The sequence below is a fragment of the Brachionichthys hirsutus genome, chromosome 12 (assembly GCF_040956055.1).
Source record: "Brachionichthys hirsutus isolate HB-005 chromosome 12, CSIRO-AGI_Bhir_v1, whole genome shotgun sequence".
Taxonomy (NCBI): domain Eukaryota; kingdom Metazoa; phylum Chordata; class Actinopteri; order Lophiiformes; family Brachionichthyidae; genus Brachionichthys; species Brachionichthys hirsutus.
Genome location: NC_090908.1, coordinates 1,529,602 through 1,557,172, shown reverse-complemented (window position 1 = coordinate 1,557,172; position 27,571 = coordinate 1,529,602). Strand labels below are relative to the sequence as shown.

The 27,571-nt window shown below is 42.4% G+C and overlaps 1 protein-coding gene across 1 annotated transcript; it reads right to left on the bottom strand.

Annotated features, from left to right (window-relative positions):
• Positions 1-8,212: 8,212 nt before the first annotated feature.
• On the bottom strand, positions 8,213-8,950 carry sox21b (SRY-box transcription factor 21b). The gene has a single exon (XM_068746069.1). It carries the CDS (start codon positions 8,948-8,950, stop codon positions 8,213-8,215), a length of 738 nt encoding a protein of 245 aa, XP_068602170.1.
• Between the last annotated feature and the right edge of the window lie 18,621 nt (positions 8,951-27,571).

Sequence of the window (27,571 nt, the reverse complement as noted above, 5' to 3'; positions counted from 1 at the left end):
TGTAAATGCACTGGCAAGCCCTGTGTAAAGGATATGTCACCCCAGGGCCCAGACTTGCAGAAGCATGTTAAGGAGAAGAAGGGGCAGGAAATTTGGGTCAGTTGCCTTCGCCAAAACTTGAATTTCAGGTTTTGCTCAAAGCCCCTTGCTCAGCTATTCTTTTGAATGTGTTTTTTGTTTGCTGATGTTGTGTTTTAAATGTCAGCCCTAGAGCTGTCCAGCAATTTAGGAGACACAAAAAGCCCCGTCTCAGTATGCCTTCCAAGAGTTCATGTTCTGTAATCGCCACCGGCTGCAACATTACACACACTCCTTTCACTCCCGGTCTTTCATCACCTCCCAGTGTATTGATTGTAACGGTAAAGGTTAGATCTTAGGTTCAGAATGAGGTGATTTTAAAACGAGAGACATGTCCGTCCCACTGAGTGGCGATGCAGAGTTACTGGATGCTTGCTTCCAGACTCACGCCTGTATCTGTGCAGAAAGGGTGAGACACTGGATCTTGATTCTGCACAAATTCAACGGGTTGTCAACATTTATTGTGCATCAAATTAGAGGGGAAATATTTCAACCTGTTTAATCATTTCTTTCACAGGCATTCAAACATCCAACAATTCATGGTGCTCAGACATCTGTTTGCCTGACAAGAGATCCTGATGCACATGGCATGAGAAATAGAGGATTGTGCCATATTTGGCTTGTCTGTGCGCTGGCATGGTGAATGACGCAACAGGAAAATTAACCTGACAGCACCAGGCGGCGGCTCTGCATGTCTTTTGCGCCCTACATACATAAATCTCTTATTATTGCTCTGTATATTTTTATACCTGTCTGCACTAGTATCAAAGTGCAGAGGTTTGCTCTTAGACATTCAAGTTTATTCAAGTCTCCTGTGAGAGTTTGAATGGGTGCCATCTTTTTTTTTTTTTTTTAATGCCTCAATTCCCAAGTTTCATTCCATTTTGAAAAGGACTGTCGCGGGTCACTTGTTCCACTTGACCCATTTTTCATACAAACAACTTCAGCGTGTTTAAATTAAAAATGTTCCACACCTTGGAGAGGATCTGACTTATTCAGAGACAGGTCAATGTAATACGTGCCAGTCCTTTTGTTTTGTTTTTTACCTCAGTGGATCAGCTCGTGATTTACTTTGCGGAACAACAAGCTGAATAAAACCACGGATCCATAAAGGAAGCATTCCGAGAGAAGCACCTCTCCGTTGCTGGAAGAGACAGACAGACGCGTCTCCCCGTCGGTCGGTACTTCAGCAGCTCCGAGCCTTGTCACGTCTTTGTCGGCTGCATGGTGAGTGAAGGCCAGACTTTTGATTGCTTTTGCGGTTCCGCATCCTTTAAAGATTCCCTTTCTTCCCACACACACAAGCAAACAAAGCAAGTGTAAATACACTGTTGAAAACTCATTACCTTCAGTGTAACCCTTTTGTGATAGCACACCACAATACAACTAGACACAGCATGATAATGTGGTGTCAGAAGGGCCCCTGATGTCATGTCTGCAGCGACCATTCATAATAGATTTGTTCTGAGGACCATCGCGTTCCTTCCCAATTAAGGCATGAGGCTTTGCTGCTTCATCAGTGTAACTAATGGCACATTTCAGTGCATTGCAAATGCAGGATTTCCTGCTGAATATGATAAGGTGTTTGTAAAAATTATTGCTTTGTGTCATCAGGGAAATGGACACATGCATTCTTCATATATGATAGTCTCGCTTGTCTGTGTTACGGCTCTGCTGCAAAACTGTGTGGGAAATCAAATCAGCTGCAGGCGTGACACAAATATCAGTAACACCTAAAGAAGTCAGTCTTCAGTTCAGAAATCACTATATTTGCAAATTTGACCGGATATAAGTATATAAGTGTAACCGGATGATTGGAGTTAATTAGGCAGGCAGGTGTGGAAGGGAGCACCTGTAACCCATTTGCCACTGATGGGGGGGGGGGGGGGGGGGCGTATATAGGCGCTTCCCCTCCCTCGTTCTCGGTGTCATCGTCTGTGTTTTCCCCGTCTCGAAGGCAGGTTGGCTAAAGACTGAATTCCTAATGCCGTGCTGGTCTTCAGTGTGAGCGGACCTGTGCGCAAGTGTGTTCGGGAGACTCGCTAGAACGAGCTGGGGGATGACGGAACCAAAAAATTAGATATCTTTAGGTGCAAGTCCTAAAGTGGCGTTGCCGGCAACAATTGTTTAGCCCCATATGCCCATCGCCACATAAGAAAATGTACGTTTCCACCTGTTCTTCTGCATTCCTCATTTCAGCGCACAAAGAGCAGCTTTTTTAAACCACAATATCACAATATAATGTGTGAATCCCAAATCAAGCTTTGCAGCCTATAATCCTGTTAACATGTTATAAATGATCCCTGTGAATTAATGCTGCTGCTCTTTCATTTGAATAAATTCTTGTAAGAGAGAGAGAGAGAGAAAACTGATTGCAGTACAGCTCACGCTCTTAATGTGTGGTTGCGAGTGTAGGAGGAAATCATCCCTTCTCATTAAAGGTGCAATCTTGGAGCCCCCCAGATCTTTGTTGTAATAACTGGGGGGAATAATCTCTTTTATTGATAGGCACATGTAGCAGAAAGTATGCCAACTGACAGGTACTTATCTTTTGCCTGTGTCCTGTGTTAGAGGAAGATATAATTCTTTGTGACTGCTCCTCGGGGCATCAGCTCTTCAACTTCATTATTTCTACTTATGATAGATATATTTTTCCTTCAAAACCTGGGAATTAATGGGAGAGCCAGAAATCTCTGCCAGCGGTCATTTGGAAATGGAACAAAAAATGTCATGTCAGTTTAAAGAACATTTTTCAAGCCTCCTCGCTGCCATTATTCTAATTTATTGATGGGTTCGTAAAGTGATCCTATAGCTCCTGTTTTAGGTTATTAATTTAATGATTTCAGTGACTTCCTGGCAGCTAAAGGATCTTTTAGAACAGTCTAATCTTCTCAAAACATTCATTTCTGTCCCCCCCAACAACATCTGCATGTTCTTTCTTTATCCTCTGGTATAAATGTGTGCTTATATATAATATTCTCACATTCATTTCAAGGCAGCATTTGTAACAATAGAACGTGACTTGTAAAATAGTTCTCCTTTATATGACGCTGAATGTCGGTGTGAAGCGTTTCGTGCAGTGAGTTTCTTCAGACAGCAGTGGGAGCCTCAGAGCAGACGCCTTCTGTTTCATAGCTGATCTGAAGAAAACATTAATGCCATCTTTACAGCTCAGCACAAAACTGTTTCCTTCTGTGACTTCAGAGGAACAGACAATTCAGAAATAAAGGTTGAAATTTATTTTAGGAATCCCTTACAATCGGCTATTAAGAAAGTCGGCCCATTTTTCCTTGCAGAATAAAAAAAGTGATTTTTTTTTTTGTATTTATTTTCTTTAATAAAACCTTGGAGAGTTTTATCTTCCTGCTGGACCTCTGGAAGAACAAACTCTTACAACAATCAGAAATACAATAAAATAAAAAAGTGTGTTTAGACTTTTGAATTTGGGAAGAGGATGCTACACAATTCAGATCTAGAGCAAATTAAAATACATTTTCGCAGCAAATCTATTAAAAAAATCAGTATCAGAAAAAATAGGAAATATTTTTTTTAAGCTATATGTAATCTCCATCATTCATACTGTCTATCTACACAAAATATTTAAATAGGAGTTCATTGGCAACACTTTGATTAAAATAAAATATTTCACTGACATAAACAGTGTCTGAAAACACATGGTGTATTGTCCCATAAATAATAATTAAGCTGTGATATTATTATTGCTGATATTCTTTGAGGTCAGAAGCCTGCAAAGCTCACAATTCTCTCAACCATCCTCCCAGAAAGCTACTTCAAGCAGTTCCTCTCTGAGCTCCAGCAGGGGTCTGCCGACTTATTGCATTATCTCCTATTAACCAAACTTTGACTTCTTAAAGCTGGAGTCAGACTTCAGAGGCTGTGTGGCATGTTTATAGGTAAAGGCTGTACAGTACACAGAGATTTCTCATTTCTCCCGGTGACCTTGGGCACAGCGACACGTATGGTTGCGAGGCTTTGATTTGCCATGTTGAGGTGATGCGGAAAAGGTGCAAAGCAAGATAATTTTGGCATTTTTCCCCTCCTGGGAGCATAGAGAAGTAAGAAATAGAGCAGTTGGTATTCTGGAGATTACAGGTAATATGGCACACAGCCTTCATAAACATTCTTGACCGAACCTGATGATAGAGATATTGCTTCAGGAGACACTTTTCACACTTTGATTTGCCTAAATTGAGATGGAGAATTCAGTGATCAGACTCTTTGAGGTTCCTCACAGAGAAGTCAGCACTCGCTGCACAGCGCGCACACACTACGACAACCAGGTGAGCAAGAAGCAGGCTCCCACAAACAAATGGGGAAAAAAAGTATCCTCAAAGAGATAATATTGATGTATGATTCATATCGGAGGGGGGGGTGCTAAAATGATCCATCTCAAGCTATTGAAGCCAGGTGATAATCCGCATGCTTGTGGGGCAGCCCAGGGCGAATTAGAGATGAGGGAACCATTGTGCATCCCTCAAAGGTCAACATGGTTGAACCAATGATACATATGTATGCTAATTTGCCTAATCTCACTTCTACAAATGTCTAACAGGCACATAAAGGGTTTAACACTAAGACATAATGATATCAGGGCATCAGACGGAGCATTATGAAAACATGAGACAGTCATACCTTTAAATCTTCTGCAGAAACCTTTGATACACTGAAATACCAAGGAAAATAATAATTCTTAGTTCCCGTTATATTAATCCCGTGTCTTACACTTTGCTTTATTCATATAATTATTTGATTCCATATTATTTGATCTGCGTCAAGAAATCTTGAGACAATGTGATTCCATGTTTAATTAAAACCAATGTCATCATCTGAGAAGTTGCACAATGGTGTATTCTGAATTAAGCATATGTAACCAAAATATATGCACAGAGAGGCCCGTCGTTATCGTATAGGTAAACCCTCTGAGGATAATTCTATAGGTGCAATTTCAACATCATCGTTAATCTTGTCCAATGCAGTGTCAAGAAAGAGGCCCTGCAGAGGCTGCACGGCCGCCAGCCACGACTTGTCTGTGTTTAAGTCATCATTTAGTCTGAACAGCAGCTCGAGTTTATCCACTGTTTTTATTAAGTGCTCATATTGTTGAGCATCGGGGTCAGGTTACGACTCAGCATCCATTCACTCCCACCTGTCATATTAATAAAGCACAATCACTTTAGAGATTTTGAATATTCAGATTGTGCACCACATATGTAAATAATTATGATCATATTCTTGAATAATAAAACAATTATTAAAGCTGTTTTAGTCCTTTGTGTTGAGATTCAAATATCCACGGGTGAATCCTTGCTTTTGGTGTGATCAAATTGTTTCAGTGATAATCACGATAATTTTATGAGCTAAACAATCTTATTTTCAGGAGCAGAATTTATTGTCCCAAATTTACTGAGCTTCTTGGGTTCAAGAAGGGAGGGAAGAAATAATTAAAACAAAGTTTCTCCCACTTATTTCCACAGTCCATGCACCTTAGAAGGAAAAACATAGGCTATCTATTCAAAAGGCATTTAGCCCATTTCTTTCTTGGCCGGTAAACCCATTCATCAGTTGTTCTGGCTAGTAGATTGCATTCTAATGCTAATCTGGCGTGTTAAATATCTTTTTGTTCCCCTTTCACCGTTTTGTCATTCAGTTTATCCAGTTTTGGCCACCCATTTTATTTATTTATGCGCCTGCTTCTATTCATGTGCTCATGTATTTTTTATTATGTTGTTTCACTGTCATGCAGTGTCAACTCACTCTATTCATTGTGGGCTACTTGAAGGGCTTGGAAGGACAAAGCGTGTACACATTGCAGCGCTATTCACCGCGGCCAGCTGGATGGGCTGAAAAAACCTGGTGAAAAGAAATCCTCCACAACGGACACAGAAGAAGTGCACAATGCTAACAGTTTTCCAAATACCACTGATTGCTTTCATCACAATGAGGGAGAGCAGCCGCCTTTGCTGAGCTGCACTTCAACAAACAACGCTCTCACAAAACCTCCCAGCGCACGTTTTGTTCCCGGACAAAAAGCCCCTCGACCGTCTAAACGCTCCCCGAGCTGAAAAAGTTCTTTCAGCTTCCTTCCCCCCAAGAAAAGGAAAATAAAATAATAAAAAAAAAGGTCAAAGAAGGAAAGAAAAATAAATAGCAGCTGAACTCATAATGCAAGTTCTTCCACTGAGGCGACGACCTTCTCTGTTTTGATCACACAACCGGCTTGAATTTATTTTGCCGTGACTAAAATAATAATCTTAAAAAAAAAAACTAAAGCTTTGAATTTTATTTTTTTATTCCCATAACCCAAAGACGTATTTTATTTTGTGTCGTAATAAAATAACAATTTCCTTAAAATAAAAAAATAGAGAGCATTTGGAACATTTTAAACGTCAGAAATTGTGTCGCCCAAAACGTGACGCGTGAATGCGCGTGAACGCCACCAGTCCAGACAACCCTCCGCTTGGGAGTCGTTTTTGTCCCCCGAGACTTTCTTTAAATGGATAAAGTCGCTTGCGCGTTATTTTCGGGGCCAAGCAGGAAGTTCCGCGGAGAGGAGCGATGCTGGGGGGTCACAATGGAGAGTTTAATTAACCGTGGCGGAGATAATTATCCCCGGACTGTCCAAATTAGTTTTGCATAATGGCTCCGATCCTTATGAATTAATCTCTCAGCAAGGAATGGGCAGCAAGAACACACTTCACACGTCATAGATTTAATATGAATGGGAATTTGGCGCGCCAACAAAACACACACACACACACACACACACTCCTGCTACACAACGCACTCTGGCGCGCGTTAAAACGCGCACTCCTTTGGACAGGTCCGTTTTAATTCCTATCAGGTCCTATTTAATTCCTTTTTCAGCGCGCGCACTCAGCTCAGGTTGTTTTAAAGCCTCAAAGACGAACTTGTTCTGGTGCCTGAAGCTTCCTCTTCCATGCATGGGAAAAGAAAGGCCAGACGACCCACCCAGCTTTATCTTCCTTCCTAATCACGATTAAACTTGTGATAAATAAGGTTTTGCCTCTTGGTTACAATGGGCTGATTTAGACACCCCCCCCCCCCCCCGCAAATGCCATTCAACGCGCGGACAAAAGCGGCCTTTGGAGGATACCTTACACTCCACCTGAGGAGCAGCAGAAAACAATCGTGTTCATCTCATCAAGAAGCACAGCCGCGATTCCCTTCCGTTGAATCCGGAGACGCTTTATTGGAGTCCTTTGCTCAACACGTGAACAGTAGCAACAGATCGATACATAATGGAGGTGAAAGAAAACACGAAACACACAAATCCCGAAAGAGTTAGTTAGGAACGTTTTTCCTCCTGCTGCACATGATGAGAGGAGGCAAGTGAAATTGTTTGACTCGTTGGAGGGTAAAAAACAAAAAAACGGTTTTTCTGAAATTCTAAAAAATGTAATGCATTGAAACTGAATATCATCTTCCAAATAAATTACATCCTCTACGTTTTATGTGCAAATATTACAGTACTAGTTTTGTCCTTTTTAAAACCGTTTGGGGCACCATAGATTTCACTAAACAATAAATATTACAGACATCTATAAAAACGGTTTGAAAACTTAAAATATACAGTACAGCTTCCTGGCCCTATCTCAAACACTAAGCCTATAACGGCAAATAAACTAGATTATTTTTATCTGTACAGATTTACAGTCAAACAAGAGGGTGTAAATGTGACCCGTGGATTATTAAACATTGGAGGAGTTGTGATCCAGTGATTAATCCATTCCAACAGGTTAGTCAAAGCAGGTGCAATTTGCAAAAAGATCTAAATCGAATGCATTTCTAAATGGGCAAAATGCTCTTATACAATTTCCTTAATCCGTAAAGTCCTTTTCTTCTGGGCTGTGAGAAGTGATGGCTGCATGGGCGGGGGTAGATTAGAGAGTTCTCGAATTAAGAACAACCTTAGATAAAGGCATTAATTAATATACACACATGTGATATCTGAGACGACGAGCACTTCATCACATGTACAAGTTTGTGCATGCATAATAAAACTCTTGCACGAGTAACTTTTTTTTACTTTCACATTTCACTTTCTTAGAAGTCCAAAGGGGGGCTGTTGGGGGGGGGGGGGGTGTGGGGGCTATCACAAAGCTGCAGCGTACGCAGGGTAGGGTTCGAGCTGAGGCTTCCCCATCCCGGGCAGCAGGATGTAGGCTAAAGGCGGCTGGAGTCCCGTCGATGGCCAGCCCGTACAGTTACAAGGGATCACGTAGCCGGGGTTCCCAGGGGATGGGTGTGAGTGCGTGTGCGTGTGCGTCCCGCCAGTCCCGGTGAACGCCGCGGCGCCTGCGGGCGGGTAGCCCAGCGGAGACGGGTACGGAAACGACGGTGGCGACAGCTCGGTCATCTTGGATCCAAGGTCGAAAAACGAGTATGGGTTCGCCGCCATGGACGGGCTGAAGAAGACCCGGGCGGCCGCGGCGGCCGCAGCCGCCGCCGCCTTGTCTGCGCTCATCAAGACGGACTCGGACAGCATCGCTCCAGCCGAGAGGCCGCTCACCTTGAGCGCGTCGTGCTCCCCGAGGTTGTAGGGCACGGGGAAGGAGAACTTGTCCTTCTTCATCAGCGTCTTGGGCTTCCGTCTCGGCCGGTACTTGTAGTCGGGGTGCTCCTTCATGTGCATTGCGCGCAGCCGCTTGGCTTCGTCGATGAACGGCCTTTTCTCGGACTCCGTGAGAAGTTTCCACTCCGCGCCCAGCCGCTTGCTGATCTCGGAGTTGTGCATTTTCGGGTTCTCTTGGGCCATTTTTCTGCGCTGCGCTCTGGACCAAACCATGAAGGCGTTCATCGGGCGTTTTACGTGATCCATCGGTTTCGACATGTCGGCACAGAACTCTCTGAAAAATGTGTGTTTTTTGGAGAAAATAATCTTAAGTACTGCACAATCAAAACTAAAATACACGTTTAAGAGTTAATAAGTCCAATAAGCGGCACGCTGAGGAACTGCAGCTCACGTACCAGATCTCAATTCTTCATCCCAACGCTGTTTATCTTCTGCAAAGTGCAAGTGGCGACGTCCTGAGAGCGCAACTTATGTGTTCTGCTCCATGGCGGCATCCATCAGTGATACGCTGAGCAAAGAGGGGAGAGAAAGGCGCGTCTTGCTTCCCTCGCGTCTCCGGAGACACAAACGCGTCTCAGCGGCAGCGTTCACGCAAGTGCACGATGAGTCCGACGCGCCCCATGTGAAATACGCGACTGTGTGGCAGGTAGTGAAAGTGCCACTTGCGCAGGCGCAGTGGCGCCGAGCAGTCAGACGACAGCTGAACGACTTGAAAAAATCCCACCCTGGATCAAACGTGGACGCATCTCGTATTTATATCGTCTTTATTTATGGTGTCGGGGAGGATTCACGCTCAAAGCGGAGTTGTTTGAACTTGGTGGTTTCATTTTTCAGAGTGAAATTAAATTGAGCATGTTTAGTAAAGTTAAATTAACACGCTTTTTTTGTGCGTTCTTACGCATGTACCTGAAATAGCCTAGGCGCAGCCTCTCAATACTTTAACAGGTGAACGTGAGAGTATCAGAAAGGCGCTTGCTGTTGACTCATCGTGCGTTGAAGCCGAACTATTAAACACTTAATATCGCGCGCACACCTCCTTCATTTAAACCATAATCGCGTCTGCGTTCCTTTCATTTAAGTGAAATTCCTAACTGCTGATGTCACTCCACTTTGCCACCTTGAATCCTCCCCGGGGAGCCTGCCCCTTCCCGTCCCGATGGATGCGCTGCCGTTGGAAAGAAGAGTGCAGTCTTTTCTGATATTGTTGCATTTGTCGTAAATACGCACACGCTTGGGAGGTCTGAAGTGTCTCTAATCGCGCTCGGTGAAATTAATTACTTTCTTGAGACCCCCTCTTTTCACTTTCACTTCAAAGGACTTTCCCAGGGGCAGCGAATCACAACCGAAATTAGGTTGTCGAATATTCAACTAAGCAATTACAGTTATCTTCAGGACTTGTTGGGTAAATTGTAGGTTTAAGAGGTTTGTTCTCGCAGCCTCACCCATAATTGTATGAGTACAATAAAGGAAATAGAAAATCGAACAATATTTTTTTTAATGAAAAATTAGGCTGGAGGTCGAGCATTTAAATTGGGATATAAAGGAAATTAAATTCAATATGTGCACTGTTGTTCATTTATTTAATGGTTTAGCCTTATCCGAAGACAGTTTACTCCACGTATAAAGTGGGCTTTCTATTACAATTGTTGTTATTATTATAAATAGAAATAAAAATACTGCAGAGCAAATTAGCCTTTTTTAATTTAAATAATTAGTTGGCAGGTTTTTGATGGGGGGAAAGTTGAGTGATGACGCAGACATTTCCCCAAAGTGATGCGCAATTTTCAAGAGACTGCGCCCTTTTGATTTCTGCGCGTTGAGCCTGTCTTCAGAAATCTGTTAACGAAGATTAGAGTTGTTTTTATAGCAGCAGAAAAAAGACCATGCACTCAGAGATCGTCCCATTGTCTCGAGTTGGGAACCTGACAAGGTGAAGATGATCCGCGCCGAGACGAGTCTGCTGCCTGAACGCAGCCGCAACATCTTTCAGCGCCGCGCGTCCCTGTCGTCGGCTTGTCAGTCACCTCGATAACGTTACTGCAACGAAGCGCGGCACTCACTCCTCGGGAGCGCGTGCGTGGCGCTGGTGACACAAACAGGAAGAATTTGTATCATATGGATAAAATGGAAAGTTTTAATCTGTTGACTGACACCCCCTTCGTAGAGGATTTAATTTCTCTCGTATTAGTATTTCTATCACTGTATTAGTATTTTTTTACTTAGATAAACATCCACGGGACCGATTCTTTAAGCATGGCCTGTTATTTATTCATTTTAACACGTGTTGGATTTCACTTGATGCCAGAGCCCAGTTGATCCATGCGTTAACGGGAACAGGTGCAGCCATCCAGCAGGCACTGATCAAAATGTCAAGATTCGTTTTATCTATAAAACAAGTAATATTTTGCATACTGAGAAAACATTAACTAACTATTTTTTTTTTACATTTAATTGCACCTGATTTGAAAAATAAATAACCTGTAATCCAGTGTCTTCTTTCCACTTTTAGCTTTACCTGCTGGAAATAACAGTTAAATAATTCAAGATGAGTTAGTGAGAGTGGGAGAATTACCTGCAGATAAAGTCCGGGTCCAGCCTCCGAGACGGAGCCAGCACTCCCACCTCACAGCACACTGATGATAAGACTGAATAGAAAAATATCATGCAAATAGAAGGCAGACAGCAGCAACAACAAGCCCATGGGGACATATTCCTATACCGAAGAGATCGCACACAGTTCACTCTAAAGTGCTAAAGCCATCACTCTGAAATAGGAGCCCCTGGAGGTGCAAGAATCTTCATGATACCACCAAACAGTTTATTCTGCTCAACACTCCATTAACTGGTAGAAACCACAACAAATTATAAAGAGAGTTTAGGATGCTAGGTAATCCCAGTTTGCATAAAACGTCCTCATCTATAACGAACAGTGTAGGATATACTTTCCCTCCGTTTTGCTTCTCGGAGTTTTTAACTGTTATTTTCTCAAAGGGCAGTTTTACAAACACGGGATATGGTGTTATTACCCAAAGTGCACTGGACTCAAAGGGCAGGAGTAAATGGGAATATAAAATTAATTGATTTCAAGATAACACATCTTATGAGATGACCTCCTGTCATCAGATGGCTTTTTCTGACTGGAAAAAAATCTAATAAGGTAAAGAAGAATATCTTCTACTAGTCACTTCAAACGGAAGAGAGTAGTATTTACAACATGAAAGTTATTTTTTTTTCATTATATCAGGGAGGTCTGATGAAAGGAGAGGGAGGGGTCCTGATTGTGTTCCTGATGCGGCTTCTTTCTGCTTGTCTGATCACAGCTCTGCCTGGATCTTCCCATTCCTTTTATATAAGCGGAGCTGCTTACACGAAGGCCGGGCCAAAACAGAAGCACTTAATGCATCTCACAGCGAAAAGGTAGTCGAGGATTTTCCCTAATCCTTAAATAACGGTGCAGATTGCTCCAGTTTTTACAATTGATTTCCAGATTAATGATTTGTACTGCAGATAAACGGCACAAAATACAGACCAAAATATTAATTGAGGTTTTCCAAAAATCTACTTAAAAGCATGACTGATAGTATAATACTGAAGCTTTAATATAATATTTCTTCAAACATAATTATTGTATATTTTCAATCAGTTCCTTTCATAATAAAACTATTTTTATAATAATCATTGACTGAAATAAATTCCAATTTGTGGATGATTAAGACAATGGCATTCATGCACTATCAAAGACATTGCTGGAAAAGGAAACAAAATCTGAAAATTGTCAATGCATTTTCAGGCAAAGTAAATATGTTCCATGCACTGAAGGACAAGAGAGTGTCTTGAATGGTGACGTGGGTGTTCAGAGTCAATTTGTCACCATCACACACCATTAAGGCTGCGGCATCTTATCTTAAGTGAGCATTTGACAAAGTGCTAATGACAAACAGTTTAGCGTTGTAAGGAATCCAATTGATTACTATTTAAAGATGATTGCATTTAAATTACAAGTAATTTTGCCTAATGAGGTTTCTTCACAGCGTGTACAATATGTAGAAAAGGTGCTTAAGTGCAAGGACACAAAATGATCGGCTTGGAGGAGACAATGGCGACTTCAGCGTCACCTCATAGAACATCCGAATCACTGCATAATTAATAAAGTTAATATTTCTCGTGGTTTAACTATGTGACCTATTTTGAACATTGTGTTCTCGAAATATATTCAATGAGTGCCAAATTAGTTGTGCAGTTCCTTAATCATTCTAATTATACAGTCTTTATTGCTCCTTAGGGCAGACTTTAGTGTCTTTGTCTCATTGGGAATTATTTTGGTGAAGCACCAAAATATTTGCTCAACCACAACCTAAATATTACACATATCAAGAGGAATTGAGAAATAATCCTCTCATAGAGAAGAGTATTAAGTTAATCACATTAGAGGAAATACTATTGATAGTGGTCATGATCCCGAGTGAAGGAATCTGCGATTCACAATAACAGCTCTACAAGCTCGAACACACTGCAGTGTGCATGAAAGACCGGGGAGTGGAAGAGGAAAATGCCCCTGAGGATTGACTGAGTTTGTGTGCGTGAACGCTTGAATAATGGTGAAGAGGAGTGATTGTCAGTTCAATCTTTGAGGACCTGTACTGACAGATACAGAAAAAAAGTTTGAAAGCACATTGCAGAGGGAGAATGGCTCCACAGAAGGATGTGGAGTCCGTGGGGTTGATAAGACCTTCATCTTTAAACTGCCGCTTGACAAGGTATTATATGTAATCTCACGCAGCAGAATATCTCCGCACCCTGAGGGGCAAACAAAATAGCAATCAAACGACTTCCAGGATCATTAAAAATGGCCTATCCTGCCCAGATTTTTAAACTCCGCTTCCATCCCCCACAGGCGGTGTGTTTGCTTACACCTTCCATGTAGTCTCTGCAGTCGCCCCGTTCCTGTTTCCCTCAGGCACCAAAAGGACTTTTCCATGATAGACTATTCTGAACCATTTAGCCGATACATTATCGCCAGTCTTTCTTCCTCATTATATTCCTCTTATCGTCACAGCATCGCTGCGGAGCCCCAAATAGAGAGCTGTAATTGCCCCCCCCGACCGCCACCTGATAGCAGCTCCTCTATCAGCTTCATCACTCCAGGTCCTGCTAACTCATCACGGGGACAGAGGAAAGAAAAGGCCTGCTTGTGGCAGAGCCCACCGCCGATAGCTCATCTCACAGATACATTTATAGTTCCAGTGAGGATCAGAGAAAGCTGATGCACCAAGGCTATTTTTTATTTTATTTATTATCCACCTCTTCCCTTCAACCCCACAAAGACTGCTCTCTCTCGGTCCTTTCCGCGACTCCTGCTCTTTATGTGGAAGCTGAATTGAGGCTGCTCCACAAACAAAAAATGATCCAATCTCCTTGAACCTGCAGCAGCCTAGTAACATTCTATTTGGGCTTTCATGCCATCGTCCTTCAGAGGCAGACAGAGAACAAATCCAGAAGGTTCATCTTTAACACTGCACACAACATCAAGCACACTTACATAAAAGTTGACAGTGGGTAATGTTTCTAGCTTGTTAACCACCTTTGACCCTTATTTCAAATTCCCCTGATGTTCTGAATAGAAAATAAAGAAATTATTCTATCGATTTGTGTTTCTCCGAGTTTAATGAAAAGAGACTGAAAATGTGGAGAGAAACATCTAGAGTTTCAAAGGTCAGCATTTATTTTATTTAATTAATATTTAATTCAGAGCCTTTTTCGATGCACAGGTCAGAAAAAAGGAGACATTAAAAGTTGATTAAATCACATTGCAAAACTATTGAACGTGTTCACAGCTCTGCTATTAAAGATGACCTTTCTTCTGTGTAAACCAATGGCCATTGTATGTTCGGCATTGCAGTGAAGGTGAATCATGAAAAACAGATGGTAAAAGAAGGGCAGTAAGCAGATACCTCCACCAAGGCCGAACAATCCTGCACGTTTGTGGAGCTCTTATAATTGGTAAGTGGTGTTGTAATACAAATGATTTATTTTTCATAAAACAACCGTGAAGTACGGTGTAACGATAACAAATATTTTCTAGCTAAGAACAGTTTTATAATAGTTTAAACCAAGAAACCCCAAGTGTTGGCAGAGCGGGCATAAAACACAGATCATAAAACAAAAAAAGCATGTTTTAATTCAGCTTGAGAGGAGAACTAAACCTTTAGTCTGAGGAATTAACATCAGTGAAACCTTTAGCCAACAGTGTGAAAGCTTAGTGCGCCATCTTTGTGATCCTAAAGTCAATATCACACATTAACACAACCTCATCTATCTTAATGCTCTCTTTTTCTTACCCACTTCAATTTCCCATTCGTGTTGGATTAAGACAAAGACAGAATGACTGATGTGAAGAGTTCTCATCAGACTTTTGGTGCCAGTTGGCTGGTAATTGTACAATTATCCTCCAATTCTTGATGCATGTTTGCATTTGTATGACACATTTAAAACCTTGAACCTCTTTCGGTCACACACAGTGTGTGTAGTCGTGCTTCCTCTCTGTTATTTGTGACAATAAAAGAGCCTTTGTGCGTGTACTCATCAGTATGTCAAAGAAGCAGCCCGAGTGACTGTGACCTCCGTCAAATGGGAAAATTGTGAGGATGTATTGGAACTCTATGGTTCCCATGGCCTGAGCATCTACTGACAGAGGCACTCTAACGTTGCCTGAAAGGACAAATCAATCTTATTTGAGGAGATTAAGTGACCAAGATAATAACCATGTCATTGAGAGAGGGGGGGGGGGGGTCGCACTGTTCAAAAGAGAAATGACTGACTTCCTGCAGATGGTTCTTTGTTGCAGCTGAATCTCAGGTCCCTCTAGGTGAGCCCTTTACAACAGTATTGTTTGACATAGTTCCAATATATGGAGTAACAGTTCATTAAACCAGATGCACAACACTGCAAAAGATTAGTGATGTGTACTGCATTATGACATTTGCAACACTGTGCATGTGTGTGTGTGTGTGTGTGTGTGTGTGTGTGTGCATTCGTCTCCGAGGAAGGGGCTTGAATGACACGATGATCAAAGGGCAGGCAAGTGTCCTGTCAGCATGTCCTGTCAGCGGTGCAGGGGGGTGACAGCCGTTGTCTCAGGTGATCTCATTATTTGATGGACACGGGAGAGGAGAGGCCACGTTCATCCTAAACTCATTTGTGTTTCCAGTGTAATCAGGCCATTACTCATGCAGAGCAGGAAATATTGATCGTATGTTGATATGATAATACGCGATGCCTTACAGCTTATTCTGTGGATGCAGCACATGAGAAAACATCATTAGATGCCGCAGCGAGGGGTTACACTTATCAGCATTCCAAGGCCGTGTCTGCATGTTAACATGTTTGTGCAATGATCTTAACTAATCTGTTTATATCTGATGCTTATCAAAAAACGGGGAGGGGATGGTGGGAGCTCAGATTTCATCAAAATCAAAGATTATAAATCGCAAATTATCTGCATGATGATAAAAGAGTTGCTTTACCAATCACTCCTTGTGGTGGGCCGGGGGGGTCGCTGTCTAAATGCTCAGGTTCAGCAGGGACCCTGACGACTGTTTGCATTTGGCAGAAAAAGCCAGACGCGTCTTCTTTGTGCAAATTAAGCATTGCCAAGAGGTTGAGTGAAATCAATATGTTAATCCATAAACTGTTCAATGTGTTCATTATTTAAAGGAACAGTAATTACAAAAGGCATGAATTTACTTCTAAGATTTTGTGTCAGGGGACAGTTTCACCCAGCCTTGATTTCTCTGAGGGCAAACAGTTCACAGAGGAAGCGTCCTTCTTCTTCTCTCTCTCTTTTTTTTGCTTGATTCCTTTAAACAACAGTAGAGGCGCACAGACTCCTGGTCAAAGCACTTCTGGATATGCTAAATGATGCTTGTTTGAAGGTTTTTGAACCCCTGTGTAGTCAGCGCCAGGGTTCCTCAACCGATCAGTCAGTGGTGACAAAGGTTTCACAAAAAGTGCACTTGTTCCCTCCGACAGTGTGTCTTGGACATTAGCATAATAATTATATAATATCTATATGGACTGTTAGGGGATAAAACCTCGATGTCCTCAGCTAAAGACACACGGTGAGGGATACAAAAGCCGCTGTGCTTTAATAGGGAGACAACCTGTATACATTTTGATCTTTTTATCCCCAGCCACTTTGAGGCATGGCACAAGCATTGCACAGGCATTCTTTTCTAAACCCCAGGGTGCAGCTGGTCTGCTACTTGCTGTGTACTGCCAAGTGCAAGAAATGGGTCTCTTTTATCGGGATGGAGCAAATCTGGGCTAATGTGTCTGCTAGCGAGTGTCCCAGGGAGCCTCGCTCTCCCATTCTTTGGCCATTCTTTCCACTTTTCTCCTCTCCTGCTCTTGGGATAATTGCAGTTTAATTGGGTGACAAGAAATGAAAACTGTGTCCACATTATCTCGGATTATCTCTTTTTCCTCCAGCCTGTCATCAATTCAAAGAAGCCCATTTATCAGCACAGGGAAGCTGATGCTTGGTCAGCGGAGGAGAAGGTCTCAGCACCAGAGAGAAAGGAGCTGGGAGCAATAGGAGGGGTCTGGCAGCTAAGAAAAAGTATATATCTTAGTATATTATTGTGGTCGTGTATTCATCTTGAAGATGCATGTCCGTTACACGCTCTGAATCAATGGAAATAAGATATTATTCAAGATGATTATCCCCCCCCTCCCCCCAAAAAAATGAAATGCATAAAAGTAGAACAGCATCAGTTCTGTCATGTTCCATGACTGAAAGTCAACAGATTTTCTAGCGTTACGTACTTGAGTCTAATTATCGGGAAACATTTCCACAAACCTGCGACAGTCGCATCACTTCAGCAACACGGACAAAACACGAATGCAAATAAATCCGCCGTCATTGTGACTCTGATGTGCTTTAGAGCCACTTACATTTATTTCTACTGCATTTCTGAATGTTGCGCGCCAAGGTCATAAACACTGAGTCATACTCAGGCTAGTCGTGGATCTTAAAAGCCTCTCTAACGATGCATGAATGAACTTCCTTTTTGCTCAAAGAACTTTGCCAACAGCTGAAAAAAAGGAAGGTTGTTTACCAAAAGGAGAGACAATGAGGGCGAAATGAAAGCTTTCAGAGCCCATTATGAGCATTGTGCTCTATTCTTTCCAGTTGTGTACATCATACATTTCCTTCACAATAAAACCCTTTGACTTAATACGCCTCCCTGTCGCTCCAGGTCAAAATGGGCCTCACATCAGTGTTATGGTAATACCGTAAATACAAAAAAATGATGGAGAGGTATTAAGGGTAAAGAGATCAGATCAAGAAATGGCTTCATTAATACTTGTGTAGCTTCTGCACAGAAGCGAATGAAAAAAAAATAAAGACCTTGCCAGTGCTCTTCATATGTGCCTATTCAGTCTCAGGTGCAACATTAAGATGGCCTAATCTTTTGGTGGAAACAGCAGGCTTTGTGTGGCACGAAAATGTGCTGTACAATGACCAAGCTGAAGTGGCTCCCACTCTGAATGCCACAGGCGACCTACTCTAAACTCAATATGTTTGAAGGTTACAGCAGCCATTGTCTGTTCTAAGGAGTGTGAGCATGTGTGCATGAATACGAGGTTGTGTCTTTGTATGCGTGGGTTGCACAAATGGGGTAGACAAAAATACAGCTACAGAAAACAATTAATATGCATCTTTATGTATGACAAGCCCAATTTAATTCAGTTTTATTTATGCAGAACCAGATCATGACAGGAAGTTATCACGAGGCACTTCCCATGTAGAGCAGCGAAAGACCGGCTGTTGTAGAACCCAACTTGCCCCACGTGAACAGGACATTTTGATGGAGGCTAACAAAAACTTCCTTTTAACAGGCAGAAACCTTGAGCAGAACAGTAGGCAGCTATCTGCCTTGATCGGTTGGGTTAAGAGAGAGAGACCGAGAGACAGAGAGAGCAGAAGGGACAGGGACAGAAAGACAAAGACAGAGAGAACAGGAGTAGACAGAATATAATGCATGTATTAATCTATGCATTCATCCATACTCGTGGTATGTAGAGGAAGCTGCTGATGAAGCTCCCGATTAGAAAGCTGCTATACAGGGAATACTGAAACTACAGAGGCTAACGCTAGCAGTGGGCTGAGGGTGTGCAGCAGAGAGCCACAGGTCCAGGTTCTGCAGCTCCATGGACAGAAGGACCTGCAGACAGAATCACAATCATTGTTGGGTTGGACCTATTTTGTGCACTTCTTCCAAACTGGTCTCATTATAGATGTATTTAATTTAACAGTTTCTGAGCAGCACTTCCTGCTGCTTTAGACAAAACACTCTCCTTGAAAAACTCACAGAGAAGAAACCCTGGAAACAAAGTTTGTGTTAAGTGTCTTGCAGAGTTAAGTCCTTTTTCAGTGTGTTTAAAAATCATTAAAAAACCTCATTGTGTTGTTCCTGCAGGTTCAGACATTATGTGTCTGCAAAGAGACAAGACCTCTTCCGAGGAGTCTGCTGTGTCGTTGCATCGTGTGGTTTATTTTGTTCACTCACTTCAGTTTGACAGCTGTTTTAAATTCAGTCTCAGTCTTAGTGCTGAGACAAATGTCCTTAGTAAGGTTTTATCATATTTTCTTTGCTCTGTTGGGATCAATTGTCCAAATCACAGGACTACTTTAACAGTTCACAGCAGTAGGACTGATCCCTAGTTCAGAAGCGAGGGCTGTGCAGAACTATTGCTGTGGTGAATCGTCGCATTCATCCAGCCAGCTTTAATCATTTTTACACAGGACAGCAGTATTAAATTGCTAAAGGAGAATTGCATCATCCTGGTCAGTGCAGGGCGCAGTTTGTCTAATCAGAGTGCAAATAAGGTTTGATCACTGTCCAGCATAATCTGGCCCACAAGCAGCATTTACAGCACTAAATCAAGCGTCGGAGAAGCTGCAGGTGCTGCCTCGCAGACAGGCCTGCCCCCGGGGGCCCTGTGCTGGGAATAAACAGCAAATAAATGGCAGTGCTGGGAGAGCGATGAGCTGATTAAGTCACTGCAGGGCATTTTCTCATTATCCCCTTAACCCAGACAGAGACAGACCCAGACTTACACCTATACTCGCTTACAGTAGGGTGCTGTCCCGAGTTGGGGTGGTTTATATCTTCAGTGAGAGATGATGCATAAAAAAAATGGATGGATGTGTGTGGACGTTCATGCCAGTGTGTGTGTGTGTGTGTGTGTGTGTGTGTGCGGTCCATCTCTGGGGAGACTGCTAATGTGTCAGCTCCATGGCTCATTTCTTTCAATTACAGCGGCTGGACGGGTAGAGCCCACCAGCAGGCCACTGACGGCTCCGTATGGGTCCCATCGCCGCTTATCAGGGGCCACTCGCGGGAAATTCATTTACCCTTCATTGAATACAACGTATTACTATCAAAAGCACCAACACATCACACAATACACACATTGTTGATTAAGAGCAGGTCATCGTGACAGTAATTATTCTATTTAGTTATTTAATAGAGGCAGAGATTGTTTCATAATTGACAACAAAACAAACCAGTGAAGAACAGCACAGTATTTAAAAGTAATGGCTGTCCAATGTAAACTTTCTATTAGTGACATAAAGGTTCTCCATTCAAACAAAGAAAAATCACTCCAGAGAAAAAGAGATTTCTCTACAATAAAATGTTGATTTAGCACGTCACCTGACCATAAAGCCTCCCCAGGCATACTTTCAAATGAGCAGCGCAGTGTCCCATTGTGCCTTTCTGTGTGCGAATTAATTAACATGATACAGAAATATGTAGGATGCAAATGTTGAAGCCCTCGCTTTATGCCTGCGTATCCTTTTGTTTCCCTTTATTGTACCAAGTTATTGAATTTGGTCTCTGTGATTGTGCTCAGACACAGGAAGGAACAGAGTCCATTGTCAGCTTCCATACCAGCCACAATATGGTATCAAATTCAATTCCCATCAAAAGAGCCCCAGAATGATGATGAAGATCTGCATCAAGGCAAAACGATGGTCTGAGATTTCCCCCAAATAAAAGACTGCTTCCCCAGGAACAAAGAGGACCCTGGAAGGAGATGGGAAGTTCAGAGAGGATGAAATCAATCAAAGCAAAGACAAGAGATTGTCGGGTGAAATAAAATTCTATTGATTTACTTTCAACAAGTTGAAGCGCACAAAAACAGATTCTAATCTATTGAATTTAGCAGTAATTAGCAGAATAAATCCAATACAAATGGCACAAAATGAAACTTTTTTTTTATATGCTTTTTAAGTACCTCATTTATGATTGACAAAGTGGGGGTATGAATTGAAAACATCTCACTGACTGCTTTAAAGAATCAGACACGTCACGGTTCACCTTGATTGCTGTGTGTTCGTCAAAGCGTGAGGGAGTGACGGGGGGGGGGGGGCAGACAGACAGAATGAATATACAGCCTCTTCGTTTAGTGCTTTCAAATCACAGTCATCCGAGGAAAGAGACACTATTCAGAGTGTGTGAATGGATGTTTTTCTCTTCCCTTGCTTTGTATGAGCAGCAACAACTGGATGAGTTGTTCTCTGAACGCAGCTCGGCGACAGGTGGCTCCTTCAACACAACTTTACACGGCAGCACTTGTTTTTGAGTTTGTCCCAGAGATTCCAGACTCTCATCTTCATTGAAGCCGTTTCATAGACTGCAAACAGGAGACAGTTTCAATTTATGATTATTATTAAGAGTCTGATTTTTGTCTGTAGTATAGTGAAGGCGCTTTGAACATTTTGGTTGAACGCAACCTCAATTAAATACGTATTAGAATGTTAAATAGTGACTGCAGCATTTCACAGACGAGGCTAAAAGATGGCCACATAGAAATGATTTTAAGCTTTTGGTCATTGCTGCTAAACACTCCAATCCACTCTCTCATTCTGCACATGGTTTGTCCCAGCCAGCCACATTTACTTCCCCCCCCTCCCCAATTCATAGATGCTGCTCACTGGACCAGAACAGTCCAGCTGCCACCTCAACATCTCATTATTATTTTTTTTGAAATATCAAGCTTGTATCTTCTTGATAAATAATTCGCAGTAGTATAATGTATCAGACTAAAACATATTTTCAGGGGGGCATGGAGGTTAAAGTGCCAATCTCACCTTTTTAATTTTTTTTCGCCCTGAAGACAGAGATTTCCATAAATAGAGTGACCACGGTTTGTGTTGAACATGAGCAATCGGGATGAAGCGCGCCGCGACACATATTGCTGTCAGAGATTGGAAATGAGGCCCGCTAACCTGTAGGCAGCCTCCCCAGACCAATCAGCTTTACACATTGCCAATGCATTTGCCGGCTCTAAAAAAAGAATTGTGACGGTGAAGTTTTTATCGGACTAGTTGACAAACATTACTCTTTAATGCATGTTTTGTAGGAATGCATTCTTATCCCTCTTGGAAGGCATTTATCAACTTGAAACCTGCAAAATGGTTGCCACAGGGAAGGATTCCCTTTAATAGACTACAATGGGCTCAGCATGGGACACATTCTGATTTTTGCCATAGATAGGAGGCACATCCGTATATTCATGGGAAATTGTTTATCTTCAAGCGGGAGGAGTGAAAGGCCATTTTACAATAGCATTTCAACTTTCATCTAAAATGATTCCTTTGACTCGTATAAATCGTTCTGTAGAATTCCGGAGCTTTTCATAAAAAAAGAAATACCAGTTTGGCAAAAGGAGATGTCGCAACACATGAATACTAACCATCCCGACAGAACGAAATGGATGTGTGCACCCCCAGCCCAAACACACACACAATGTAATATATGCATGTATATATATATATATACACATACATGCATAAGCATACGTGTGTTTGTACGTACGTACATAATATACATACATATTACACATGTATTTACACATTTTTATTATTTATATTTACACACACACACAAGCGTATTCATATATTAATTGGTAAAAATAAAAGCCCTCAGTGGGCGGCGGTGGCCGGAGGACGTGAGCTGTTCAGACGGCTACATGGTGCTGCGGGGCTGCCCCTCGGGTCTCAGTGAGGATGGGGCTTTTTTTCTGTGGGGTGCTTGTGACGCCTGGGCAGGGCCTTTCACTGACCTGAGACAGAAGCCTACAACCAGGCGACACAATGCGAGAGCAAGGCCTGAAGACGAGGGGGGGGGGGGGGGGGGGCTTGTGCACTCTTAACAGCACTTCCAAGACACGGTGAAGATAAATCAATACTCTGCAGTAGGAGCTGAATGTAAACAAATTGAAAGGGACGGAGAACAAAGCAGACTGGTGACTGAAACAGACACGCTCAACGGGGCGCCGCCGCCAACGACATGCCTCTGTGGTGGCGTCCCTCTGGCCTCCGCCACGATGAGAGCCATGCTCAGACGCTTGTCGTCTAACAGCAGGTGTGTAGCCAACTTCAGATTCGGATGAAAACAACAGGTGTCTATCATTTTACAGAATTCATTACATTTTGTACATTATTGTGTAGGTGCACGGATCAAAAGGAGCCTTTGCAGCAATGACGTGTATTCAGTGTGGCAGGTGCTGCAATTTGTCAGCAAACTTCTCCTCACACAGCTCACACCGTATGTCATGCAGCGCTCACGGGCACGAGCACAGTGCATGTCAGAGCTGCATGCCACAAGTTAAATTAATGCGCTTTTAAAAGGTTTAGGGTTTTTTTTAATGACAGAATCTGTTGTAGCTTTTTATCAAACCTCTTCATATTTCACTGAGGTGGAATGGTGCACCACATTTGCAAGGCAGAACTAATGCCACATAAATCTCGAGTAATAAGTAGGCCCCTGGGACATCGTCTAAACGAAGATTTTACACCAATTTAAACCTGCCTGCAATTTCATTCCTGCCTTAAGTGCATTTGTTTAACAGGTTCTGGAGATGCAAGCGTTTCCCTCCAAAGCGTCGCTATGTCTTCTTTATTAATGTCTGGATTGCAAGTGGGCGGGAGAATATGAAGAGAAAGGGGAGTTGACAAACACTAATCAAAGGTTCAGAGTGGGCTGATTCTACCATAGAACCAATGTACTTTTGCCTCATTTGCAAACTAATGGTTTAAAGCCCCCACAATCTGTTTGAGGTCAGTTCCTGTGTATTTTGGATATGCTTGACTATTAGCATCACTGAAAGCTTCAGATGTGTCAAGCCTGCTCCCCCTCCAGTGATAGTCACCTACTTTAATTTCCCTGCAGGCCTCAGAGGGGGATGAATTCAACTAAAATCACAAGCTGTTTTGTTGGCAATCCTTTGTGGCCTATAATGAATCTAATGAATATAAAGAGAGGTGGAAGGGAGGGGGGGAAAGGGATAGAGGCGAATACATTTCATCCACGCTGTGTTGCTTTTACTTGACGATTTGTGACCCTCAACAATGGGACAATGGCGAGTGTTTTTGTACCCTTAATTTGCCTTTGTGTTTCAGCTTCATCTCTTTCACAGCCGAGCATTGAAAGTCGTCAGTTTGAAGAATAACTGCTGACTCCGCAGTCCGTCACACAAAGGGGAGGATTTGAGATGAATCCCTAACTATCAGCCAGCCAGAGGAGCAGAAGGGGAAAGTGGTTCAGACGCAACAACAGGAAAGTCAAAGGTAAAATCGGTCGAGGTTCCCATGCGGGCCTGAAGCACTTCCTCTCTCATTCAAAAGCAAAACAACCAAAAATGAAACAGCATTTCCACCTCTTCAAAGCTGCTGACCATTTTGTAATTCGCCTTCATAGAGGTGCTTGAATTAAAGTGGCTCATCTGATGCGAGCAGAGACCAGCTTCATGGCATTAAAGCTGGTGTTCTGATTTCACAGACCCCTCAGGCAGCAGGATCAAATGAACAGCGTTGTTCTCAAACAGGGCTAGCTCGGGAAGCCCGATGTTCCCTTGACACACACACACACACACAGACAAATCTAATACCTCACAAAATGATGACAGCTAAACTAGAACTAAACATTTGTGCACATTAACTTTTAAGCGCTGAAGCGTACACCGGCTCGACGATAAAAAAAAATAAAAGTTCTGTGTCAATGGCCCATGCCGGAATGCTCCCCAGTCCCTGTAATGATTTCTATTCATAAACATGCTGTGTGCTATCCTCCACCTGGCAGCTGCCTCTGTGCACGTGAGATTACTATTATGCATCTTCCAGTCCCAAGGATAAACATCTCGCCACTTTTGAAGTTTGCAAGCATGAGGCATATTTTAGTGCCATACGACTTAAGCATCCCTTCAGGTATCACTTGCAATCTTTTCTCATTCTATATACATTGTTCAACTTTAATGGGTATCTAATTTGCGTTATCAGCTTACAGGGCAGTAAGTAATAATTTGCATGGCTGCCTTAAGCAAATATGCTTCCATAAGCATCCCATAGTATAGACACTAGAATGGATTAACCTCCATATTGGCTATGCCCCGGTGGTCAATCCTTTTTTTTTTCCGAAATAAGTAGAAGAGATTGTTTAGCTTGGTGGCAAGAAATCAACAAAAACCTTCTGCCATCTGATGTTGAGTTGGATAAAGTCCTTGAACCCACAGCAACGGTAGAATGACAGCTGGTAGCTATAGTTTCTTCTTTACTGGAACAAACCCATAAAGAATGATGTTATGTGTACAATCAGAAGTGGCTGCATCACAATAAGATCGATGTGCCAGGTGTGTTTTTTGTTTTCTGCTACTATCTATGAATTTAAATTTGCAAGGTTCAGGTATCGTCATCCTATTTTTTTTCCTGTTATATTCTTACCTAAGCAGTGATAACGCATCCAGGCAGTATGAAGGTCAGCGGCTATCAGCGCTGATCATTTCAGTAGATTCACTGATAATGGGCCCGAAGTCGACCAGATACGCTCAGAGAAAACCGAATCGGTACGAGAGCGTTCTCCTCTTCATCTCACCATTTGTCCCACATCGTAAACACATTGAGAGGAAGGACCCTCCAGTCCACAGATGTGAATTCATCACCATTTGAAATTATCCTGTGTTTGTCTGCAATGTGTTTGCAGCGGAACTACGGGGTAAGCAGGGATACGTCTCAGAGAGCCGCTTGATACTCTGCTGGCTTGCATCAGGCATGTGTGCTACGCTTGTTAGCTGAGTAGACAGTTAATTGCCATGGTGGGTGGTTAGAGCGCTAGGAGCCTGATTTTAGGAATATGTCATATTTGTTAATCGGACATGCAGATGCAAATAATGTGTGACAGACTGTGACCAACACTACCAGGAAATAAATACACTTAACTTCAGAAATGTTCTTGGCTCTGAAACAGTACCGCATAAAGGCTGTAAAGACAGCCCACCGTTTATCTATTTATTTATTTTGTATAGCTATTTCTGTTCAAACGATGTGTGACATTAAAAAAAAAACCTTCTGAAATAGTAGCGTGCCAGATTAGGCTTTGTTGTGGTCTCTATCTACAACAATTCCACATTAATTGTTGGCCTAATTACATTAACTGGCGCTAAGAATTTGTGTAAACCAGATGAAATCTGAATTGCGTACACCGACACTTGTGCTACACAACCTACTTCATATTCCAGGAAGGATTTGTAATTTGTAAAACATATCAGATATCTGACAGGAGGGCACAGCCTCTTTAAAACCGCGCTATTCAAACTTCCATACAGCTTGAAAAGCTCGTCCATACAAATTGATTAAAGTTGCAAAGATTTAGCATCAAAAGGGGCCTGATTAAAGCTAGCTGCCACCGAGAGGCTGCTCTTTTGCATTATTCCTGCAATCTCTCTCACATTGAGAAATTGTTGTTAATGTAGAAATAATATCAATGCAAACTATATTAATAACCATGACGTGAGAAGCTGGAGCGATGTCACTTAATCAATGGAAACAAATCATGCACACCTCACAATGATTATCTGGAGGGGAGTGAATATTAATGTCTCAGTCTGAATCAATGTCGGGGTTGCATATATTGCCTCCCGTGTTTACTCATAGTTAAGACATTTTCCTTCTTTTATGTTTCCGCAGCATTCCCAAGAGTGATCAATTAAACACTAAATAGAGATATGATACCGGCTATTATAGTAATTCAACAACAGTAACAAAACAAAAGCGATTTAAAGATGGGATGTTCAAATTTCAATTAACTTTGGTTTGTATTTGCTGATATTAATTAAGAGGGTGTGCAGAAGGACGCAAGCGACAGGTTTATTGTCTCAGATTATTCTCATGGAAGTAGCATTAGTATGTAGCACAACGCTACCTAATTAACAGGCATGGGAGGCAAGACATTACAAAGGAAACCTTTTCATCTGTGGGAGGTAATTTAGCGTCGGGCAAGAAGTAGATATTTATTTCATTATTTGATTAAAGGGCCTTTAATGAAAATATCAGCCCAGGAGCAACACCAGTCAACATCACAAGTCTGATTGGTGGGGAAAAAAAATCTTGTGCTTCAAGGAGTATTGTTGCAGGCGATGAAATACCTCATGACTGCAGTTCATTAAATAAAATGTGAACCACACCTGGTGGGCTAATGGAGGTCAAATGCGTAAACGGCAGCGTGAGCGTAAGGCGATGTGGCAACAAAGACAAAGCTGCATCCGGGCGCTCCCTGAAAGGTTAATGAAACGCCCGCTCTCAGTGCTGCTGTGGCGAGGCCGGGCTCCGCCGCAAAGAGGCTCCTCCTGTAATCCCGGAGTGTGACGGTGTTGTATCGGTGTCACCGAGAGCAATCATAACATTCCAAAGGTTGTTTTAAATTCCCTCTGCAGTAAAACTGCTTCAGGGGGTCAAACACACCAAACCGCCGAACAATAATGGGCCAACTATCAGTTACATCATTCACCTGGAATCACTGGCCAGCATTAAAAGCA